The 23,016-nt window shown below is 36.3% G+C and overlaps 1 protein-coding gene across 3 annotated transcripts in view; it reads right to left on the reverse strand.

The window, feature by feature from the left end:
• Positions 1-2,914: 2,914 nt before the first annotated feature.
• BCAT1 (branched chain amino acid transaminase 1) overlaps positions 2,915-23,016 on the reverse strand; it is a 92,481-nt gene continuing 72,379 nt past the window's right edge. For all 3 annotated transcript variants that reach the window (XM_090272926.1, XM_090272928.1, XM_090272927.1), the window contains exons 7-11: positions 20,735-20,877; positions 16,027-16,112; positions 12,978-13,118; positions 10,512-10,586; positions 2,915-3,277 (exon numbers count right to left, since the gene is read on the reverse strand). In XM_090272926.1, coding sequence (XP_090129052.1) covers positions 3,236-3,277; positions 10,512-10,586; positions 12,978-13,118; positions 16,027-16,112; positions 20,735-20,877 — 487 coding nt within the window. In that variant the 3' untranslated portion in view covers positions 2,915-3,235. The remainder of the gene's footprint in view (positions 3,278-10,511; positions 10,587-12,977; positions 13,119-16,026; positions 16,113-20,734; positions 20,878-23,016) is intronic.

Consider the following 23,016-nt stretch of genomic DNA (forward strand, 5'->3'; position numbering starts at 1 on the left):
AAGGGACCCTTACAATGTTTCTCTAACTCTTGGTAAGCCCTTTGCTTTAATACATGCAATGAATATTTATGACTCTAATATTTTCAATATCAGTCATTGAAAGTGAACAAAAGCTATCATTTTCTGCTTAAAACACATTTTCCCCAATCATAAGGGTAAACGGGACACATAATTTTAAAAATAAACTTTTTAAGAAAAAAGAATACAATGATTGTGCATTGAAGAGGGGAAATAAATAAGCTTATTTGACAGCTGACTTCACAGCACAAAGCCCTAAAGCAGAGTTCAAACTGCAGCTTTAATAATGGGCTCCTACTATTCTTTTGACTGAGATATACTCATTAATTGCCTTCAAGTGCCCACAAATGGTCTGATTTGAAGAAAGCAAGACTGCTTGTTTAGATACAATTGTATCAAGCAACAAACTGATATGGTGAAGAATTTTAACCCAGGGTGTATATAATGTAGGCCTCAGGAGTGCTGACCTTAATATGTCACATAGTTGACGAAACACTGCACTTTATGGCTGCTACCTCTGATCTTTAAAATTTTTTCTTACAGAAATCTTTTGACAAAAGAATAAAGGGTGTTTACTGGGGAGGAAAATCACGATTTCCTAACAAAGTTTCTCGGTGATTTCTCTTTTGCTTTTGCTTTTCCTTTGTATTTTTTAAAGCAAAGGGGAAAACAAGTATTATTAATTTATTCATGTCTGCCAGCTGCCTCGTGCACATCCCTGATGTGGACCCTTCCATTGGCACAATAAGTTAATCCTTAATAAATTACTGTAACTTAGAATATTTCTAACAGCAAATATCTTCAGGAAATGCTCATTCATGTTTTGTCTATGCTGGACAGCTTCGTTTTAAAATTTGGTTTGTACTGATCTGCTTTGGAAAAAGCTGACAAACTTGGTCTGAAATGAAAAAAAAAAAAAAAAAAAAAAGAAAAATGTGGGAGGAAGAGAACATGCAAAATAAGTTAATCATTATCATTTTAAGTGCCACCAGTTCTGTTTATATTCATGCACATGTGAATTGCTGAATCTCATTTGATCAACCAATTAAACATTAAATAATTGTAGCCAATTATGCAAATATCAGCAACAATATTAATTTGTTGATCTTTTTGAGCAGATTGGCCTTACATGTTCCTAATGCTACACTATCTCACGCCTTAAATGATCAATTAGTGTTACAATAACTAAGTCTTGAAGAATGGATAATTGCCAAGTTATAATGTGCCACTCTTGCTGTATTAGTCCACTGCAATTAAATAAATAGTGCACAAGGAAAAAAGATGTGCAGATGTTCCTTTAAATCTACTTAACAAGTTAGTGTCAAGGTCAATTTCCTGTCTTATTACTTAAAGGAGAATGGTTGACTGTGTTCTCTGTTTTAGGACACCTTCAGTTTTTTTAAAATACACACATAATGTCAAAACATTGTTCTCTAGCTTTTGTAATGGGCATGTCATACTAAATTTAGAGATACGAAGAATAAAATGCATTTATGGCAAACAAATGATTTCCATTTTTCATAGGAGTGTGAGTCTGGTCATTTATGTGCTATATGACAGGTTAAAATTACCTGGAAGTCTTTTCTAGAACACTCTATTAAAAATGGGTCCCCAGTATTTAGCCAAGGCAAATGCATACATACCCTTAGAATGCTATTTGGAGTGTAGAGAAGGATAAAGCACCTGAGGTCTGAGAAGAGCAGGCTCTCCCAAGACTTCAGATCAACAATTAAAAGCCCCCTAAAAGATATTTTTACCATTCTTTTTCATCTTATACTTCCCTAATTTTCATTTTACCCTTCCTATCTAAAGAGACCCCATGGCCAAAAGTCTTGGAAAAGAATCAAAGCCCCATTTGCTGTGTGCTGCTAAGTGCCTGAAGGAAAATTTTTCAATGCATCCAACTTTGAGAATGTGTTTTCCTTGCTTTGAAAAGAGAATAAAATATGATCAGTGAGATGAAAGTGATTAGTACCAACAGAAATCCAAATATAATGTCTGAGAGTTGACTTTCCAAGGGTAAATGTTTTCTATTTTCTTTTCACTTGCCCCTGGATAAACGAGACCATGACGTTCACTCAGAGCTCCTAAATGAGGAAAATATCATCTCCCTGTACCCTAACCATGCACTCATCTCCCCATTGAACAGAAAACAGCACCTATGAGACCAAAAGTATAAAAGTCAGAGTATCCTTCTTTGCTTTCTACTAAAAAAACTATGATGATTTATTTTGTATTTAACACTTAACATATAACATTCGTCATTTCCATTTCATTGGTATGATATCATGACTTCTCTGTAGAGCTGCAACTTCAGTTCCGAGATGGTCTTTACACACACAACAATTCCTCCGAGGAACTATGCCTCTGAGTATCTCTAACGACTTACCAGTTCATGGAAAATAAAGACATTATGAGGTAAGTATACACAATTTCAGAATCAATCACAATTCTAATAAAGAGGTTTCATAATATAGAAACAAAGAAGGTTCACTTCTATAGAAGGTAAATACTCATTTAGTCGTTACTTACTGAGTATCTGTTACGTGCCAGGCATTGGGGATCTCTAAGGCACAGACCCTCAGTCTAACAAGCAGTCAATTACAATCCCAACATAACCTGGGAAGGGCAACAGTGGGATGCACACAGATCCTGCTGACACACAAAGACAGCGCGACATCAGGAAGAAGGCAGAGATTTCCCCTAAGATGGACTTGGGGGCCTGCAAAACAACGTGACATGAGGAAATACAGTTCTTCCAAGTCTTGATTTAAAACAAGAAAACACCTTCTGAGGATCAAAATGTGTCACAGGAAGTGGTACCTATGAAATCTACTCAGATCAGCTTTTAGACACACTCACAAACTCCTTGGTTGAGGAGGAGGGTATAACGCTAAAGGACAAACACGCATTTTTGTATTTGAGTGAATGAAGTACTGGGGGAGGCACTAAGATTACTGAGGGAAATCCTATGCTATATGGCTTACATCATTATCTTTCTAAGGGAAGGGAAGATAAGCATCTGTTACCAACTTTACAAAACATCATTTGATGATTGCGATTCACTTTCTCTGGCATGAAGAAACCATCACCCTATGAACACTGATAATATAAACTACATTACGCACAACTAAAAACAGGTAGCCAAAGAACGTATCACAATTCAAAGGCAACAGTCTGTCCCAATAGCACAGAGATAATATGCTGTATTTTCCATTCAGGATACGACAATGGTCCAGTCGCTGTCCTCTCTCCCGTACTACAACAGAAACAAGAAGAGATCTTTCAGTATATAAGCTAACAGTGCTGGAATAGCTTATAAACAAACTCAACAGAAACAACGGAATACAAAGGGTTCACTTCCGTTTTGGATATTAAAAGGATATCCACATTAAAAATAATATTAGACAGAAACAACCAAATGCCTGGAAAGAATTACAAAATTTCTAATTATTGTTGAAGTCGAATTCAGAGTTGATGTAGGTCCCTTATATATTTAGGGCATGCCTTTTCATTACCATTCTGTATTTAGCTTCTGCTCTCCAAATGACGGAGTTTAACTATTATCATCTTGACTCTGAAGCAGTGGTGCTCAAAGTACATTACCTAGATCAGTAGCATTGGCCACATGTTAGAAATGGGTATCCTCAAACCCCATTCCAGACTTCCTGAATCGGAAATGGCAGATGTGTCCCAGCAGCCTGTGGTTCATCAAGCTCTCCGGGTTATTCTGATGGGAGCTAAAGTTTGAGAATGACTGCTCTAAAATTCCCCTTCTCAACAGCATTTTATGTTCATGGACAAAAAAAGAATATTATATGGACAAGCCCGGGGGATCTGAAGAGTGACTTTGTTTTCTAAATGAAAGTTGTTTGTATTATGTTAGTGTCCCAGTTTTTATTACTCCTGCAAGAATCATGGTCCTGCATCATAATCAGATTATTTGTATCAGCATATTTGCTTTCGCAGACCTAAATTTTAATATTTAAAATTGAATTAAATGAAACATAAAGATATTGGAGATATCAGAAATAGAAAGCCAGTTCTATATTCATTTGTTCATTCATTCATCCAACAAACATCTGTGTTTAAATGCATGTTCACCCTCTGAGCAAGTACTACAAGCCAGCACCGCTGTGCCAAGAGCTTTACAGACTGACTACCTCATTAATCCCCACAGGAGCCCCAGATAGTAGGTGCCATTATCAACCCCATTTTATTTTATAAATGAGAGTACTGTTTATCAGGGAGATTAAATAACTTACTCAAGGCCATGGTTAGTAAAATGTAGAGTCCAGGCTCTAGTCAAGGTCGCTCTCACAACCAAAATCCACACTCTTGAACACCATCTAGACTTCCCTCCACGAGATTGTATAGTCATGTGCGGAGACTGACTTGGAACAGACAGTTCTTCCCTGCCCAAAGCCACATGCCATTATGTCTGCCATAGGTGTTTGCCTAAATCAGAGGATGTTCACCATAAATTGATCCTTTAGTCCTAATATAACATAGGCTGACATTGATACAAAACATATGAATATTCTGTATGGAAAGAACCTTATCGATCACCTTATTTGAAGGAACCAAATAAATGGGGCTCTGGGTTTTACTTCTTTACTTCAAGAACAATTCCACTCTTATTGGTTTTGTATTCTGGAATTCCAGGAAAGATTTGTAGAAAGTATTGCTGCTTAGAAATCAAATGTGAAGAGCAATGAACTCTTAAGGTAAGTTTCTCACTTTATATGTAAGGACACTAAGGCTCTAAGCATTGTGCATACAAAGATCTCTAAGCTCAGTTCTTCTCCTTTTGCCCATTGTGGTTCCTTCTATTTCACATTATTCCATACTGTTTTCAAGACCTCAGTGAGCAGAATCTACCAAACTGGAAAAATTACTGGGAGCCAAGAAGGGGTCTAACTACAACCTTCTGGTTTATGTGAAAAGGAGAAAGAAAGAAGCCAGTAACTTGCTTAATCCACATAATAAATTGGTATCTAAAGAGTGTGGCCTCCCATTATTGACTCTGTTGATTCATGATGAATACTGGATAAAACATTCCCAAATTCTGCCCGATTTATGTGTGGTGTCAACCTGATGTGAGGTAAAAGTAAAATGCATGCTTTATTTTTCTTATTTGTATTCCCATTAATACATTAGATGCTTTGCCATTAATAATACTTGAATGTCAGCATATTGACATTTTAGCAGATCTACAGAACTGTGACTCATGACCACTATAATTTCATCTTGAATCTCATTGACTAAAGTAAATTTGCTTTCAAGTAGTTGTTTTAGTTTTGTAACCAGTGGAAAATCAATTTTGGTTACAATGATAGTCATAGGCCACAGTATTCTGTGAACCTGCATAATATGTATTGTTTTACCCCTCTCATCCTGCAATTTATGCTTTTATGTGAAATCATAACATTCTGAGATGTATCTAGGAGATAGGATAATACAGGTAATTCATAATGTGTAGACCTAGGCAGTTAGCAATCAAACTTTTCATGTGGATGATGGATAATTCAATTTAATTTTGTAAGGGAAAATAACTCAAAGTAGAGATGGCAGATTTTAGCAGAGATAAAAATTATATGCTTTCCCCAGGGAAGGTATCCGGAGGAGGAGGGGAAAGGGAACACATGCCTACATGGGTGAGGCTGTCCTTTTACCATTGTCAATGTCATGACCAACCACAGCAGCAGACTCATGCCTTCTACATTTGCCAGTCCTTCTGCAAGTCACATTCACCTGAATTTTGTTCACTGGAATCAAACATGGGGTTAAAGCAACATAGCAAATCACACAGAGGTTGTGGGATAGTACTTTGAGCCCATGTGTAAAACCATCTGTGTGATGTGCAGAATTTTTCTTTTCATGAATGCCAATTGAACACTCAACCAAAACATGACTAATGACAAGTCCACTACTTCACAGTCAACGTATGTATGGCAAAAAATTTTACATGGCCCTTGCTAAAATGCCTTTTACATTCAGCAGAGAATTTTTAGTAACATAAAAGAACAACCTGTGTATCATGCACTTACTTTCTACAATGCCATTAAAATATAGTAAGTGCCGCCCACAACATAATAATCTGTCATTCTTCTTCTGAATCCCATTCAATGGCCATGCAAAGCTCTGTCATCCCATAACATGTGGAGTAGTGTGTATAGGAAAACAGGGAGAGGCTGAGAAGCTCATCAAAGGACTACATCATTAGGGCAGTCTGGAAATGTTCCCTTACAATGCACTCAAACTGAAGGGTAGCTCAGGACATCCACAGGGAAAAGGGGTGGGGCTCTACCTTCTGCAACTGAAAGTCATCAAGCTTTTCCACTGAAAATAAGAAATATAACATAACCACAAAGGGTTGTTTAGTCTTAACAAAGCTGTAGCCACTGGTGGGAAAACAGATTTAAAAAAAAATTCTATCTGGTAACCTGCAAGTGATACAAATCCTGCTCCCATCCCACTCATGCTTTTCTTCTCCTTTTTTATATTGAAGTCTATTTATCTATTTCTTAAATTAAATTGACTGGGGTTACGTTGGTTAATACAAGTGTCAAGTGTACATTTCTATGATGCATCATCTGTATTCTGCATTTTCCTAAACCATTTAAGACATCCACCTCTCGGTCTCCACAATCACTACTTTCACCTTCTGAAACACCAGCAGCAGCACAGCCAGTCATTCAAATATACCGCCCCTGGTGTTTAAGACCTGGGTGGTTCCAGCTTTTAGCTAATCCTGACAGCAGTCTCAAGGTGTACGTTACTTTGACAAATTCTAATCAGCTTCTGTGAAAGTTTTTTTGAAGAATGATTTGACATAATTCAAGACCCTCCTCTCATCTTTTTCTCAAAATGTGTTAATGTACAAGGGCAACACATTTTTGCTCTTTAGCATGTGCTGGGTCTATCACTCACCCATTTATTCCTTTCTCATTTATTCAGGAAATATTGCTGAGTATGTAATACAGCCCAGACCTTGTGCTGATGATTGGGGGTTACAAAAAGAGAATGACACAATTCCTACATTCAAACAACCCTAGAACAAAGACAAGTGTGTAACCAGAATATAATTTAAAGGCCACAATGTGATAATCCCAGGTGCTATGGAAGCTAGAGAATGAAGCAGCACTTAAGTGCACTTAAGTAGGTGAATATGTGTTTGTACTGGAGGAAAAGGATGTTATTCAAGAGAGATTTAAAAGGTTTCTAAAGAACATGTGTCTTGAAGGACAACCAATACCTTATCAAGTGGACAAATTGTAGACGATACGGAAGCAGAAAGGAAGCAGCAGATAGCAACTCATATTGGAAAACAGAGAAGACCCCAAAGGGCCGGAGCACAAGTGAATAGGATGGAAGGGGACCAGCAAAGAGCAATGGGAGGAAAAAGAAACATAGGCAACATTGAGTGTGTCCTCCAAGGTTAAGTATGTTGAAGTATGAACACAGAAGTGTTTTTCTTTGCTGCTTAAAAAAGGAGGGAAAAAAAAGAAACTGCCCTTTGAAATATTCCTCTCCAAAGAGGTATTTGTAGGGCAATCTAAGACCCAGGGAACTATATGAATAATTAGCCAAAGGGAATGAATACTTAACTTCACAGATTCTTTCCTACACGCAAAAGTAAACAGGTTAAATGAAAATCAGATCTGTAGTTAAGAAGGAATTTTTCCCACAAGGTCACCTTGGAAAGAATCTCAAGGTTTTATTTGTTTGTTTGTTTTGGGGTGTTGCTCTTCTCTTTTTCAATTTAGCAGAACATTTCGTAGGGAACAGCCATGTTTCCATGTAATGTCAAAGTGGTCAAATGTGAAACATGATGCAATTCTATGCTTTTTTCCCCTCAATAATTACTTAAATTATTTCTCTTGGAGAGAAACAGACAACATAGTAGCTTGGCTGACAGCACCAATTTGCTATCTTGTAAGAGCTCAATTTTGAAACTTTAGGTTCCATGCCCACAAGCATAAAATAATTGAAGAAGAAAGATGTGGTCTTAGAATCATCATGATGGTCCTTTGGTATGTAACAATTTGGACCAGAGTTGGTGCTTCTGGTTTGTGGTCGAATTCAGAATCATTGTATTATCTCATGTGTTCTGTGTGACTGTATCCTTTTGTTTCTTTGTTCAGTATGAGCTTCGACTGTATTATTAGTTTTTAATATTACTACTATTATCCATTATACCTTGCTACCTAGGGTAAAGAGAAATTAGTAACTACTTCTCAGCTGCAGAGACTATAATACATATGGGCAAAAAGAAAATATATGTTTCTTTTATTCTCTGCTCTTTCTATATATTTATCTTTTATTTTTAAACCCTTTGACATGGTGTCACATTAAAATTGGGTATTAATTTTGACTGTCTTCTGTATTAGTGTGCTTTGACTTCCCTAAATGTTTTGTCCCTTTTTTAACTACTATATCACCAACACCTGACCAGCCTCTGGCACCCTGTTCATGCTTAATACATATATTTGTTGAACGAATGAATAAAAAGCATTCACTTCAGTCACCTACATTCTTGGCTTCTATCATCTTACCTTTAAAAATGCTCTTTTTGACAACTTTTGCAATGGCTTCCCATCTTGCCCCAAATTTATGTCTTGGGATGCTCTTATAAATTAGGGTTCTGAGGCATTATTTTTCACCACCTCAATGGTGATGACACACATTTCTGTTGTTGCTTTCCTTAGCCAGAGCTTCATGATTATGTCTTTCGAACACCTCTACATAGATCTTTCTCTCAATTCAAATTTAATTTGATTTTTCTCTTCAACATCATTGAGTACTTTTCCTTTTCTTTTAATCCTTTACAACCAAATCAAGTCAGTTCAAATTCTCTTATTGTATATAATCTCACAAAGGTAACCTTGAAATCTCATTTTGTTTATTAACTGCTATAGAATATAATATTCTCTTCTGTACAAATTGTTCAAGAAAATTTTCCAAAGTGGTTTTTCTTTCTTATCTCTATAACCACACTTCCTCCCCTCTTAAAAACCTATCAAATTCTGTTTTTAATAAAGGTTTTTATAATCTGGCAAGTTATATATTTTAGTTTTGTTTGTATCTTTTTATTTGAGCAAAACACTGATAACATTACTTTCATCAGATTTACTCAGACAACTCTAAAAATATACATATAAATACCTGAAACACCCATGAATAAACTTTTATTAAATTTCTTTAAGTTTCTTCATTGCTTCTATGTACAAAAATAGAAAACAACTCTGAATAGATTTATGTCTTCAATATTAAGATACCCCTTTAATTAATTTGCAGAAAATTCTCATAGAAAAATACTTGTTGAAGAGTGGAGGTAAGATAACTCATTGATTTTAAAACCTCTATTATTCTTTCCTTTCATTAATATTATTAGTGTTGCATAAATGTTGCTAAGTATTTAAAAAATACTGTTTTTATCACAATCCAAGGATTTCAGTTGCTTTGTAGGGACCTGCTACTTGCCCAGCCAACTGAATCTGTGCTTTGTGTTAACACCCAACACCATCTGATGTCACCCAAACTATCAAACTTCATTTCATGTTTCCATATAAATCTCAGCTCCCCTTAGGTATTTTCACTGACAGGCACTCATTGGCTCAACAAAATCATCCAACAACTTTCCGAAGTATTTACAAATTCTAGAACAGTCTCTTATTTTCTGGTAGTCGATATGCCTGCATTGAAAGATGGTTTAAGTGATTTGTGAGACATTAGATTGTTACTCCAAAAAAATAAGCAAAACAAAGTTAGCATATAAAAACAACAGTTGTGCACACCCTTTGACCCAACAATTAAAATTCCAGGAATTTATCCTAAGGGATAATCAGGGATGCACTGTTTATAAGAGTAAAAGAATTGCCAACAAAATTAACATATAATAATATGTTAAAATGGTGGTATATAGATATAATAGAATTCAGTTTAACTTCATACATGGAACTAAAATTATTTTAATATAAAAAAGCAAATGATTTATTAAATAAAAAAGCAGGTAAAATTATGTATAATTCTATTTTGTTAGAAAATATATGTACCTAAAAATACATAAGTTGCTTTAAAAATATTAAAAGTTGAGATAAAAAATTAACAATGGTCAGTGTTGGAATCACAGGTAATATTATATTTCTTTTGTGCATTCTTCTACTTTCAAGTTTTTTCTTTTATAAAACTATTACATATTTTAATGAGATATTTAGACTTTATATATATCTATATCTATATCTATATATAGTAATTTGGGGTCCCTGACAATTACATAATTATTTTCTTTCTTTTTTTTTTTTTAAACATGCATTTTCTTTCCCATTTCTGCATTGCTTATATTCATACATACTAACAGGGACATCTTCCTTAAATTTAATTTGTTGACCCCAAATGACAGGATTTCCTCTCTTCTTGCCATTGAAATATGATTCAGTTCTAAGTACTGATTAAAATAGGATGACATTTTAACAGAAAGAAGCCCTTACCTGAATATCAGTCAATTTGCCCAAGATCCGTCTTGCAAGCTTAGGCCCATTCTCCATGGACGGAATGTGTAGAGTCTGTGAAAGAAAACCAAACACGAGATAATTTGAGAATATTCATTTATACAGTGACAACCAATAAGGCACTCAGGGATGCCACTGTATTTAGGCAATGCCACTGAAATAAGGAATGGCACTATTCTAGTCTGATTCTGTTAGCTCCTTATATCAAAGCCTCTTTTCTATTCCAAATTTGAATAAAAAGTAGCCAGTAACAGGTTGTTCATTGCCTACTAACTGATTTTAGCGCACAACTGGTTTATATACCAGTCTTTGGAATGATTTGAGAAACTAATGAGAAGCTAGGGATGGCTAAAATAGTGGCTAAACTTAAAAAGAACCCTACCTCTTCCAGCATGCCTCGAATCAACAAGGATAAATGATGAGCCTTCATATCTAACCCTCTCAGCAGGAAATGAGAATGCAAAGATATTTTGCCACAAATTAAAGCCAGTCATTTCAGGAACATAAATTAAAGCAAGTGCGTGCCTTCACAAAAGGGTCTTCTAAACCGCTATCTGTTCCCGGTGCCACAACCTCTACAATGCTGGATAGCATGGTTGAATTCAGGGCTGAGAAAGATTTCTTGACCCTAATTTGCATTTCAGTCATGCCCATTCATGCCTTGCTGGCTTGCAGGCATCTGATAGTTTGACTTTAGTAGGTAGCCCAGGTTCTCACCTTTCTTATTATGCCCTTTAGGATAATAGGATAATTAGATGTACCTTTTGGCTCTGAATGCCCTCTAAAACAAGACCGTTAAAAACATGTTAAATTTTATAAACTTCTTATTTCTAGAGGTGAAATAATAATTGGACTTAAAAATATCTGACCTCATGGCAACCTTAGTTCATTAAAAAGTAGACCAATAATACATTACCTAAATACTACCATAATAAAATATAAAACACTAGCTTTATAATCAGTACAAGTACTGAATGATAATGAAATCATTCACCTCTATTGAAACAGTCTGTAGATGGAATTATGTCAGGAGCCATTCCCTAAAATCAAGTTCAAAAACCTCAAGCAAAGAAGCAGCCACCATTAAAATCAGAAAGAAAAAAAAAAATCAATCCATCAGCTGAGGAAAAATAATTATGATGTTGAATATTAAAACAATAGAATTTATATTTACTAATAAGTAATTTAAGCCAACTCACATTTTAGGAATAATATCCACATGACTTCAGGTGATAAAGTTAGCTGATGATGTTAATCATAAGTATTGGATCTTTGTTATAAAGACAAAGCAAAAAATCTGACCAAAAAACTGGAAGAACAGCACATATAAAATCAGACTGGTTTACTGGAAGGAGAAAATTTCTTCCAACCAAATGCTTGAATTCCTTCAGGAAGACTTTGGTAAATGCACCAGGTTTGCCAAATAAAAAAATGTGTGACATGATCTAAATAACAACAACAGCAACAATAGTAACAGTGATAAGTGTAAGAGCTGATCATTCAAATTAATCTTCCATAACTATTTGTTATTCCTACTCCAGGACTTTGGAAATGTTTTCAGAAACCAGAAATTGAAATCTAACTGTTGTCACCCAAACTATCAAATTTTGTTTCATGTTTCAGTATAAATCTCAGCTCCCCTTGGGTATTTTCACTGACTGGCAATCATCAGCTCAACAATGGCTCAACCATTATCCATTATACTTTATCACCTAGGGTAAAAAGAGAAATTATTAACTTCTTCTTAGCCACAGGCACTACAGTATACAAAGAATATATACAGGTAAAAAGAAAATGTATGTTTCTTCTCATTCTCTGCTCTCTTTCTCTGTTTTGTCTTTTATTTTTAAACCTTTTTACATTAAAATTGAGTATTAATTTTGACCATGTTCTGTATCAGTATGCTTTGACTTCCCTAAGGTTTTGTCCCTTTTTAACTATGATATCACCAACACCTGAACAACCTCGGGCACCTTGTTTGTACTTCATATACATATTTGTTGAATCAATGAATGAATAAAAAACATTCACCTCAGTCACCTTCATTCTTGGCTTCTATCACCTTACTTTTAAAAATGCTCTTTTTGAGAATTTTCACAATGGCTTCCCATCTTGCCCTAAATTTATGTCTTGGGGTTCTCTACTAACTTGGGGTTCTGAGGCATCATTTTCACCACTTCAATGGTGATGACACACACTCCTTAGAGAGCCGGTAGAAAGAAATGATTGGAAGTCTAGTGACACATCTTGAATCCCCAAACGGACAAAAGGTAGATAGGATACTTGGCCAAGGGCACTTCACCTCAATTAACGAAATGCTAAGTTATTAAAAAAAAAAAAAATCCATTGCATCCTGGGTCTTACTAGCATTTTGTTCATGCATTTTTAAAAATTCAATGCTGGGCCACGCTTAGAATAGCAGGTGGTGAGGAAACACCGCCTTACCTCTCCCTGGTACAGTATATCGGAAATCGGGCAAATGACGCAGGCCGTGCCGGTGCCAAACATCTCCTTCACTCGCTTCTGCTCCAGGGCTCTCGTCAAGTTGCCCATGGTGAGGTACCTCTCCGACACCTTAAATTCACCCTGTTTGCAATACAAAATATTCTAAAGTACGTATTTCCCAGGAAAAGGCATGCAAAAAAAAAAAAAAAAAAAAAAAAAGCCCTGGACTACTACTTTCCTACTTTACTTTTTTTTTTTTTTAAGATTTTATTTATTTTTAGAGAGACGGGGAGAGAGGGAGAAAGAGAGGGAGAGAAACATAATTTGTGGTTGCCTCTTGTGCGCCGGGACCCAGCCGGGACCCAGCCGCAACCCAGGCATGTGCCCTGACTGGGCATCAAACTAGTGACCCTTTAGTTTGAAGGCGGGTGCTCAATGCACTGAGCCACACCAGCCAGGGCTACTTTACATTCTTATTGAACCTGGATGATATCATAATCATCCTTAGAGGGACAGCTGAAGAAAGCAGTACCACCTTACTGGTAAACATGCTGATTGTTAAGCAATCCACTCTAAGGTCACAGCCTCTCTCAATGAGATTATCAGAATATAAAATATAAGATTATCATTATAAAATGTGCAGTATATTTTAATACATGTCAGCTTTCTTTTGCCTTTTATCTGTCATCATGGCTAAAGCCTCACAAGGTGATGCACATCATGTGTGTATCAACTTAATGTGTGCTCTACGCTGACAGCATCTTAAATCCTATTTATCATAAAAAAGAATATATTATCATAACATTATTAATTATAGCTAGCATTAATTGAGCATCCAATGCATGCCAAGTTCTCTCATTTTTAAGGAGGGTTTTGTCATCCCCATTTTACAGATGAAGAAAGAAAAGTTCAAGGCAGTTGTGTGACACCCCGGAGGTCACACAGCTGGTAAATGGCAGAAAGTAAACTTGAATTCAGGTCTTATTCAACTTGCTCCAAATGTGGTCCTTTCTTTACTGGGTCTTTCATGGAGTAAAAACATAGAGTGAGTTTAAATATCTAAAAGATCTAATTATTTTAAAACATTGAAAGTATATCTGGACTTTGAGAAATTGCATTGTATATTTTTTTCTTCATAAATTAAATTCACTGATTCAGGTGACTTTAAAGCAATAATCCCCTCCCTTATTATTAATATCATATTAGATTGTCATCACAGAATTATTGGTGTAACCTCATCAACTTCTGCTGAACTATTTGAACATTTCATTTGCTCCAGGATAAGAAATGAAAACAAAAAATAATGATTTTTAAAGATATCTGTTTAAACTATTTAATACAAAGTCTTTCATCTAATTCTTATTCTTTTGTGTTAGTCATTAAAGTGCAAAGTTTGTAAACAGGCCAATTTAATTAAGGACAACAAAGAATGAATAGATATTTTTTTTCAATAAGAGGAGAATATTTTTCAAAACCTACAAATCTACAATAGATAAAAATTGAAATCATAGCTGCTGGCAAGATTCAAAACATTAGAAAAATGCATCACGCTCTAAGTATATATTTAGAAGGGTTGGAAAAAATGCCTATGATAGAAATACGGCTTTTTGCAAGTTTCAATTTATCTTAGTCTGTAATTTCGATTATGTTGTTCAAGGTAAATAAATTCCAGAAAATCAGCCACGTTAACTGAAAACAAGCTGAGCTCTGTTTTCTGGAAAAAGAAAAATAAAATCTCATGAATATACAGAATTGTTTTTACTCTGCTCACTCTTACTTATCTTTGGACAATTTCCCCTGTCTGGCAAGTCATGGTAACCCCCCACATGCTTCTTGGCATTTATGTCTCACTGTTTTAAAATAGCTTTTAAAATAAATTACAGCTAAGGAGTCAAGAAAAAACTTCCTCCATAATAACCTATTTTCATGCTAGCAAATCATTAGTGTGGGAAAGCATTTCCACTTGCAACTTGTCATCAAACCTTCTGTATTTGGTTGAATTCTTTCTTTAATAAAACAAAAATTACTGAGCTTCAAAACTACATCTTTCCAACTGCAAACATATTTAGGACAGGGCAAGCTGTTTGAAATTATATAAACAGTTTGTAAATGTCATGCCCAATGTGCCAGCCAGCATGTGGCAGTTGTGCTATAAATAATTCTACAAAAGCCCTGTAGTAGACAAGGCCCAGTTCCTCTATTTCCAAAGTCTTTTCCAGAGGAACTGTGCTAATACTCTCCTAGATAATGCGTGTGTTTCTAAACATTTCCCCTATTAGTACTGTTTGACCACAGCTTTCTCAAAGCCTTTTTATGTGCCTTGAACATCAGTTTAACACATGGGTCAAAAGTTCTGTCCAAGAACCTTTGCCAGATAACCAACTCATTCAACATTCATCTTGAGTATGTTATAATGTCATTTCCAATACCAAATAGTTCAACATGCTTGCCTGTGTCACATGAATAAGAAAGTCTACTGAAAACAATTTTATTCTTGCTTTAGTGTTTTCATTTTAAAATAAGCATGCATGTGAATTGGGGAGGCCCAGAGGGCATGAAGGAGGTAAAAAGAAGGCAGACAAACTAATAATGCTATCTTAGTAAACATTTATGTCAGTAAAGTTCTTTAATTACTATGATAAGCATGGTTATGCTGGAATAAATAGAGGAAGAGAAGAACTATGAATCATTTATTGCCACGTGGAAACTATACACTTAAGACTTGAAAAGTTGAGGACTGGCTAAATGGAACCAAAGTATAAACCAGGTGAGTTGGAAGGAGACACCTGATATAGACCTTGAGACTAGTGCTAGAATACTTCTTCACTAGGACAACTTGACAAACTGGTTCTCTCTGCCCACCCTGTAAACAATACATATTTGATAGTCTTGCCAAAACGGTCCTAGAAGAGTTCTTTTCATTCAAATTAAGATGAAAGATTAGATAACAATGGTTGAAACTACAGGATATTATTTCAACACTAAGCTAGGCTTATTTTTATTTTTTATTTTTTCATGCTTATAAAAGTTGTTCATGTCAAAGACCCACCCACTGGCGAGCCAGGTCCAGAACACTCTTCCTCGTCACTCCTGGAAGAATGATGCCATCTAGTGGTGGAGTTGCCAGTTCTTCTTCTGTCAATTAGAAATAGGAATATTTTCAAACTTCACCTGTATTAGCCATACCTTATATCAATAGCCATTAAAAAAAAAAAAACAAAAAACTGTTTCTTACAAATTTGCTAGTAATAAACACGAAAATGATGTTACTATTCTGCATTGTCAAAATTTTCAAATCAGTTCAGATTTTAGGTAGATCTTTATTAGAAGAAGAAAAAGAAGGTGAGGAGGAAGAGGGAAAAGAACAAAGAGGAAAGAAAAGAAAAAAAGATACTCATCTAATCATCTTTAATGTATCTTCAACCAGTAAAAAGAAAGAGATGGTTTTCCTCTAACAAACAGTAACAGTCATAGAATACACTTACGAGGAACATTCTGAAGTCAAAATTTATTTCAGTGGATTAAAGCTGATTAGTAACTAGAATAACATAGATAGGCTCTTACTCAAGAACACTGGTCATTAACAAACCTTTTAAGAATACTGTGGAAGAGCCCACCCCCCAGAAGTGTTGGTGTCTATTCATGCTGGCCACTGCTCCCACTCTACCCTTGATAAATCTCTGTGGGGATTTTCAAACCATAGAGTGAGTAGACACATTACATTTGGAGTTGCTAACTTCACCCTCTAAGATTCAATGTAATGGGCTCAGGATGGGCTCAAGCATGTATGTGGCTAACAAAAAAGAAAGAAGAAGAAAAAAAAGAAATCCAAAAAATCAACACATATTTTCATAGGTGACTCATAGAAAGCCAATGCCGAGATGCTGGTCTACTTGAGAAAGACTGCAGGTGTGCCAAACCACCATGAGGGCTGGCATGGTGATCTGTCTATAAGAGCCAGTGTGGACCATCAACCACAAACACTCCTTTAAGAAGAAAATCTCTGATGCCCAACATCATCCTCTCTTCCCCAGCTCTGGCACCCAGGAATCTCCATCTTGTGAGAAATTCAAACCTTAAATCATTCATTGCTTTATAAAGATGTTGAATCTTGTAACAGACAATGCATTGCCCACCATGTTTGTGGAGGAACTCACAAGGTATGCTTGAAGGGATCACCAGGTGGCAAAAGCTGTGTAGACATCACACTGGTGTCTTTGAGTTCCGCCAAGCCATGCTATGCAGTAAAAGGGACTTTGGAAATCACCTATTGCAGTCCTTATGTTACAGAAGAAACTGAAGTCTTGTAAATATAAGTGACTTGCAAGGTTGGTGACACTGAGGGATAGACAGGACCAGACCTTAAGTGTCACAACATTGGGGTCTTTCCCTTTCCTTTAGTATACTGTGGTCAAAGCAGGGTTGTTCCACTGTGGTTACATCAGACATCCCCAGCAAAGAAGCCGTCTAGAACATCCAAATTCTGTTTTTATTCTTGTGTCCTCAACACTCAGCATTCTACCTGGCTCAGGGGCATATGTAGTATTTTTGAATTTAAAAAAAAAATGAATGAATGAATAATCCTCTTTGCTAGGATACTGCAGTGTTTTTTTTTTGTTTGTTTGTTTTGTTTTTTTAATTTTGTGCTTGAAAATCATCTGCTGAAAATTGCTTTCTGGAAAGAGGAAAATTTGGTCTTGGCAATATCCTTGGGGCTACTTTTTATCATGTTTGAAATGTTGCTCCCAAAATAAACCTGTGTTTTGCAATAGCTAGCTAGCTAGTCACATGAATGTATGAATATACATGTGTGTGTTGCTATGTACACACACACACACACACACACCACACATATAGACAAACATACTTCCAGTGCCCCCACACTGGACCTTTTCCTAAAGCTTGCTGAGCTCTAAGACTCCATAAAGTTAAAAGCAAACAGTGGCCCCACATGTGCAAATGCAGTTTTATGAAATATATTTAACACCCAAACTATAACCACTAGCCTGAGGTCAAGGAACAGAACATCTGTTTCTCTGGTTGCCAGACAGAGATGATGACATGACAACATTTGGGTGAGAAATATGCATTTTCCTCTGCAACCACAAACATGCTTACGAGAGCCAGAACTGGCTCCAGATTGCCCAACATGAGGAAAACAGCCTACAAATGCAGCTTGTTTTTGACAGAGAGATCATTTTTAGGAGCTGAAGAATTTGGAAGCAATAACAGCAGGATTCATCTGTGACATCCCAAAGTCAAGCACTAATGGGAACCAGGAATGTGGGTTTGTGTAAGGGCCCTAAATACCATCAGCACAACTATTCATTTATTCAACAAATATACAGGCATGTCCAACTTAATGATAGTTTGACTTATGATTTTTTTGACTTGAAGATGGTATGAAAGTGATATTCATTCAGCAGAAAAACAAGCATTGAATTGTGATCGTTTTCTGGGCTGGACACGTGCACATGACGACAGTCTCTCCTGATGCTGGGCAGCAGCAGCAAGACCCAGCTCCCAGTCAGCCCTGTGGTCACGAGGGTAAACCGTTGATACTCTATGTGTACTGTGTTGTTGGCATTTTTTGAATGTTGTGGTCTGAGCACATTTAAGGTAGGCTAGGCTAAGCTATGAAGTTTGGTAGGTTAAGCATATTAAATGCATTTTTAACTTACATTTTCAATTTAAAGAAAGAGAAAAGGTGATAAATGCTGGGACCTGGGGGGAGGAGTTTGCAGTTTTTATTAAGGTGCTTAATGAAAGCCTTCCTGAGAATGGCATATGTGGGCAAAAACTTGAAGGCAGTGTAGGCGGCAAGCCAGCAAAGCCGCTGACATCAGAGGAAAGAGTACTCCAAGCAAAGCTGGTGCAAATGCTTGATGCCCAAGAAATCTCCTAGGGCCTGAGCAGACTGAGCAATGTCAACACTCATTGCCATGATTGTTCCCCCAAACCATCTCTAAACTCAACTACAAAAACTGGGCCCAATTCTCAGTGTGGCTCCAGGGTCAGGTACAAGGTAAAAATTGTTCCAACAGTGAATAGCAAGTGTATGTGTTAAATTACTTATCGACTGAGTCAAAAAGAGAATCAGGTCTATGTGATCTTACCATTGGGCCTGCTGTTACTGGAAGCAGAACCCATGAGTTATGGAACAAGTGCCACATGTAGTCGTCATGCCCTGCACTATGCTGTGAACAGATTATCTACTTGATTGACCTTTCCGGGGCAGCATTTGTTCAAAAGAATCAGGGAAGGGGTGGGGTGTTCATGAAAGATGGCAGGTTATTATAAAAGAACTGTGCTTATACCTATTGTCGGTAAAGTTAGTGAAAATCAATTTTTCAGTGATTTTCAACTTCTATTCTTTATGTTTTCTTAAAGCCACATGGTATAAATCAAAGTTAATATAGAGTTGCCTCAATGTCTTCTTTTGGTTTTAGCCCAAAGGTTATCCCTAACATTCTACTGATTTCACTCACAGTACTGTCTAAACATGTATTCTGTTTCCTTCCTGCTTGCCTCAAAGTTTATTTAATCTGTTAGGAGAATACCCTCAAATTGAAGAGGTATATTCACTTTAAACACTAAAGTTATCTCAGGCAACCATAATCTGAATAGTAACTCTTAAGGTCTTGTATATTTTGTAAGAGTCAGAAGACAAATTCACTCATTTCTATTCTGACCTTTAAAAGCCATAGTGGAAATGGTCCATGACAATTGTTTGTTTAAGAGATAATTTTTCACCAAGACTGTTTCTGGTTAAATCCTGTAGCTCTGATTCAGACTGTGCTTAAACCCTGACATCTCCCATCCATAAATGATGATGTTGCCACTTCTGTCTGATGTAATTGTTTTTGTTTGAAGTTGTGTGGGTTTTTTTTGGGGGGGGGGGTGAAAGTAGGAATGGGCAGATGGGAAGAATAAGTTGAATCAATCTATTATCTCCTAAGTATAGAGTTCAACATTGGCTGTCATCTTTCAAGCACAGTTTAGGTGCTTGAAAAAAACCAGGGCTGGGTGGGGTCGGGGGAGAAATGGGGGAAAAATGGGACAACTGTAATTGAAAAACCAAAAAAAAAAAAAAAATCAGAAGTACTGATTTTTTGTAATAGACATATGAGTATATTAATAGACTTGAATGAACCAGGATCTAAGTGCAATCCCAAGAAAGAGCAGTATGTCCTTTAAAATAGTATTCTTCAATCAAATTGAGCTCCAGAGTAAATCTGCAAGGCTTCTGAGATGTTATCAAAATATGTATAAAAGGCAATAATTGTTGAAAGAATAATGGCAAGGGAGTATACAAAATTTCATATCAATAGAATCAGTAACTATGTTTACTACTACAGCATTTTATACGTAGCATATGGTGTATGACCACTGAACTGATCTGAGACCTATCTCCAAATAAGAGATTTCCAATAAGAAAAATGTTGAAGAGAGTGAAAGAATAAGGCAGCAAATCTTCAAATCATGTCGATTTAAATTCCTTAAGTTGACATCTGAATAATGAGTACATCTAGAGACAAAACAAGAACAAAAACAGAAAAACAAAACCTTCATCAATTCTGTAAACTTGTCCTACTTGGACAGCAAAAGCACAGCACTTCCGAGACACTGGAATTGTGTTGCTTATTCCCCTACTCTAAGGTCCTAGCTCCTGTCTTCCCAATCCCATTGGAAATGATTGAAGAAAACAAACAAACAAACAAACAAACAAACAAGGAACTGAAATCTGAATGCATTACCTCCATCTTCATTTATCCAGTAGAGGAAAAGATTCATAGTTCCAACTTCCGTTATCTGATGATCCTCTCCATAGAGCCACAGAACCTGCTGACACCCATTCTCCAATGCCTCACATTGGGCAAAAAGAGATGAGCCATAATTCCTTTTAAGAAACAGGAAACATACTGATTATAAATATACTTCAACCTTTATCTGCATTTTTTATGCTAAAATACTGGTCCTTAATTCACACATGGATATAATCAGTGTACTGTATATATTATATATATATATATACATATAGTGAAAAATTATACCTTATACAAACAATTATCATGAACCATATATATATATTAGATCATAGAACTTAAAGGATCTAAATGCACGAGAGAGAGAGAGAGAGAGAGAGAGAGAGAGAGAGAGAGAGAGAGAAGCAAATTCTGGAATTCTAACTTGAAGAGTAGAGATACAAGAACACAGATAAATAGCCAAGTTAACAAAAGTTAAAAGTAATAGAGTGCTTTTTTTTTTACTTACCAAACAATTTCACATGCATTATTTCATTTAACCCTCACACCGGTACTGAGACAGCCCCTATGATTATTTCCATAATTCAGATGAGAAATGGAGGCTTAGAGAAGTAACTTTTACCAAGTAACAGCAATTAAGTAGCAGAACACCATGTCTGTGCTCTTAACTGAGACCTTTCAAAATATCTAATAAATGTCTAAATTCCCCCAAATGTGGGACAAGATGTTAAAAATCCTTATTTGAAAAAAAAAAGTATTCTCAAAGCCCATTTTTCTCAATGTGCACACTTCCTCTGGGGTTATTCAAAATCAAAGGAACATGATATATCTTCCTAGAATGTCAAGTTAGTTTGGTAATATTTTAATTTATTTTTTATTAAACTTAAATGGCATATATTACAAGGTATGAATGAATGTTTAAAATAAAAAATGAGAGTCCTCAAATAAATGTGATGCTTGCTTGCCTCCCTCAGCCTCTGGCTGTATAATTCTCTCTCCTTGACTTTCAGAGGAATTGAGCAAACAAGTTTGAAAAGCATGACCACATCACAGCAGAGTCTAGGAAATAAACCCTAGACCCAGTGTTGGACTATGAAGCCCCCAGAAGTACACAGAAACAAGCAACTTCCAGACATAAAATAACTACTACAAAGCATTAATATTATCTTCCACAAAATACCCTTCTAGGACTTTTAACTGATCACTTTTATATATGGGCAAGATTAAAATCTAGAGTAGTATCTAAGTAAAAGTGTTAGTTAACCTGGCTGGTGTGGCTCAGTGGATTGAGTGCCAACCTGCAAATCAAAGGGTCGCTGGTTTGATTCCCAGTCAGCGCACATGCCTGGGTTGTGAGCCAGGTTCTCAGCTGTGGCTGTGAGAGAGGTAGCCACAAATTAATGTTTCTCTTCCTCTTTCCCCCTCCCTTCCCCTCTTTCTAAAAATAAATAAATGAAACCTTTAAAAAATAATAAAAGTGTCAGTTAAGCACAAGAGCCACATAGTATAGTGGCTATCTGTTCTACTCAACTGCAGAGTTTCCCTTCCATCTATAGTCTCCCTGGTGTTTTCTATGCAGTCAACACTCTGCTTGGGTTGACCGAGCATCTGCATCTTCCCCTGTACAGCTGAATTAAAGGGTGGGTGTGCAACCTAAGCTGCTCATGTAAATGCTTCTTTGAGCTCATTTTATCTTTAGGATGTGAAAGATATATTTTCTCACTTCAAGGATAATGGCCACTTGTTTTTAATGATGCAGCCTGGGGTCTGCGGTGTCCCTGATCACCAGCCTTCACAGGAGAAGACCTCTGAAATTGGAGAGCCCTAGGCCAACACATAGCCAGAAGCTGTGACAAGGGAAGGGGGACAGAGGGTAGTAAGAGACACGCAAGGGCATAAGAAACATGAAAACTACAATTTGAGTCCTCTACAGAGCCACTGCTACCACCCTACTTAGATGAGCCAATCAATCCTTTTTGTGCTTTAGATGGCTTGAGTTGGTTTCTGACTTGCAACTGAAAAATATTGACTAACAATTAAAATATTCTAGAAAGCTATGGGAAATAGGCATTATATTTCATGGCTATGGCAATCTGGGGCATGAGGAGGTTTACTCACATGGAGGTAATGTAAGAGTCATTAAAAGATGCTCAACATCACTAATCATCAGATAAGTGAAAATTAAAACCACAATGTGATATCATCTCACACCTGTCAGAATGGCTATCATCAATATCAACAAACAACAAATGCTGGCGAGGATGTGGAGAAAG

Source organism: Furipterus horrens, unplaced genomic scaffold (assembly GCF_987537825.1).
Source record: "Furipterus horrens unplaced genomic scaffold, mFurHor1.1.pri manual_scaffold_4, whole genome shotgun sequence".
NCBI classification, from domain to species: Eukaryota; Metazoa; Chordata; class Mammalia; order Chiroptera; family Furipteridae; genus Furipterus; species Furipterus horrens.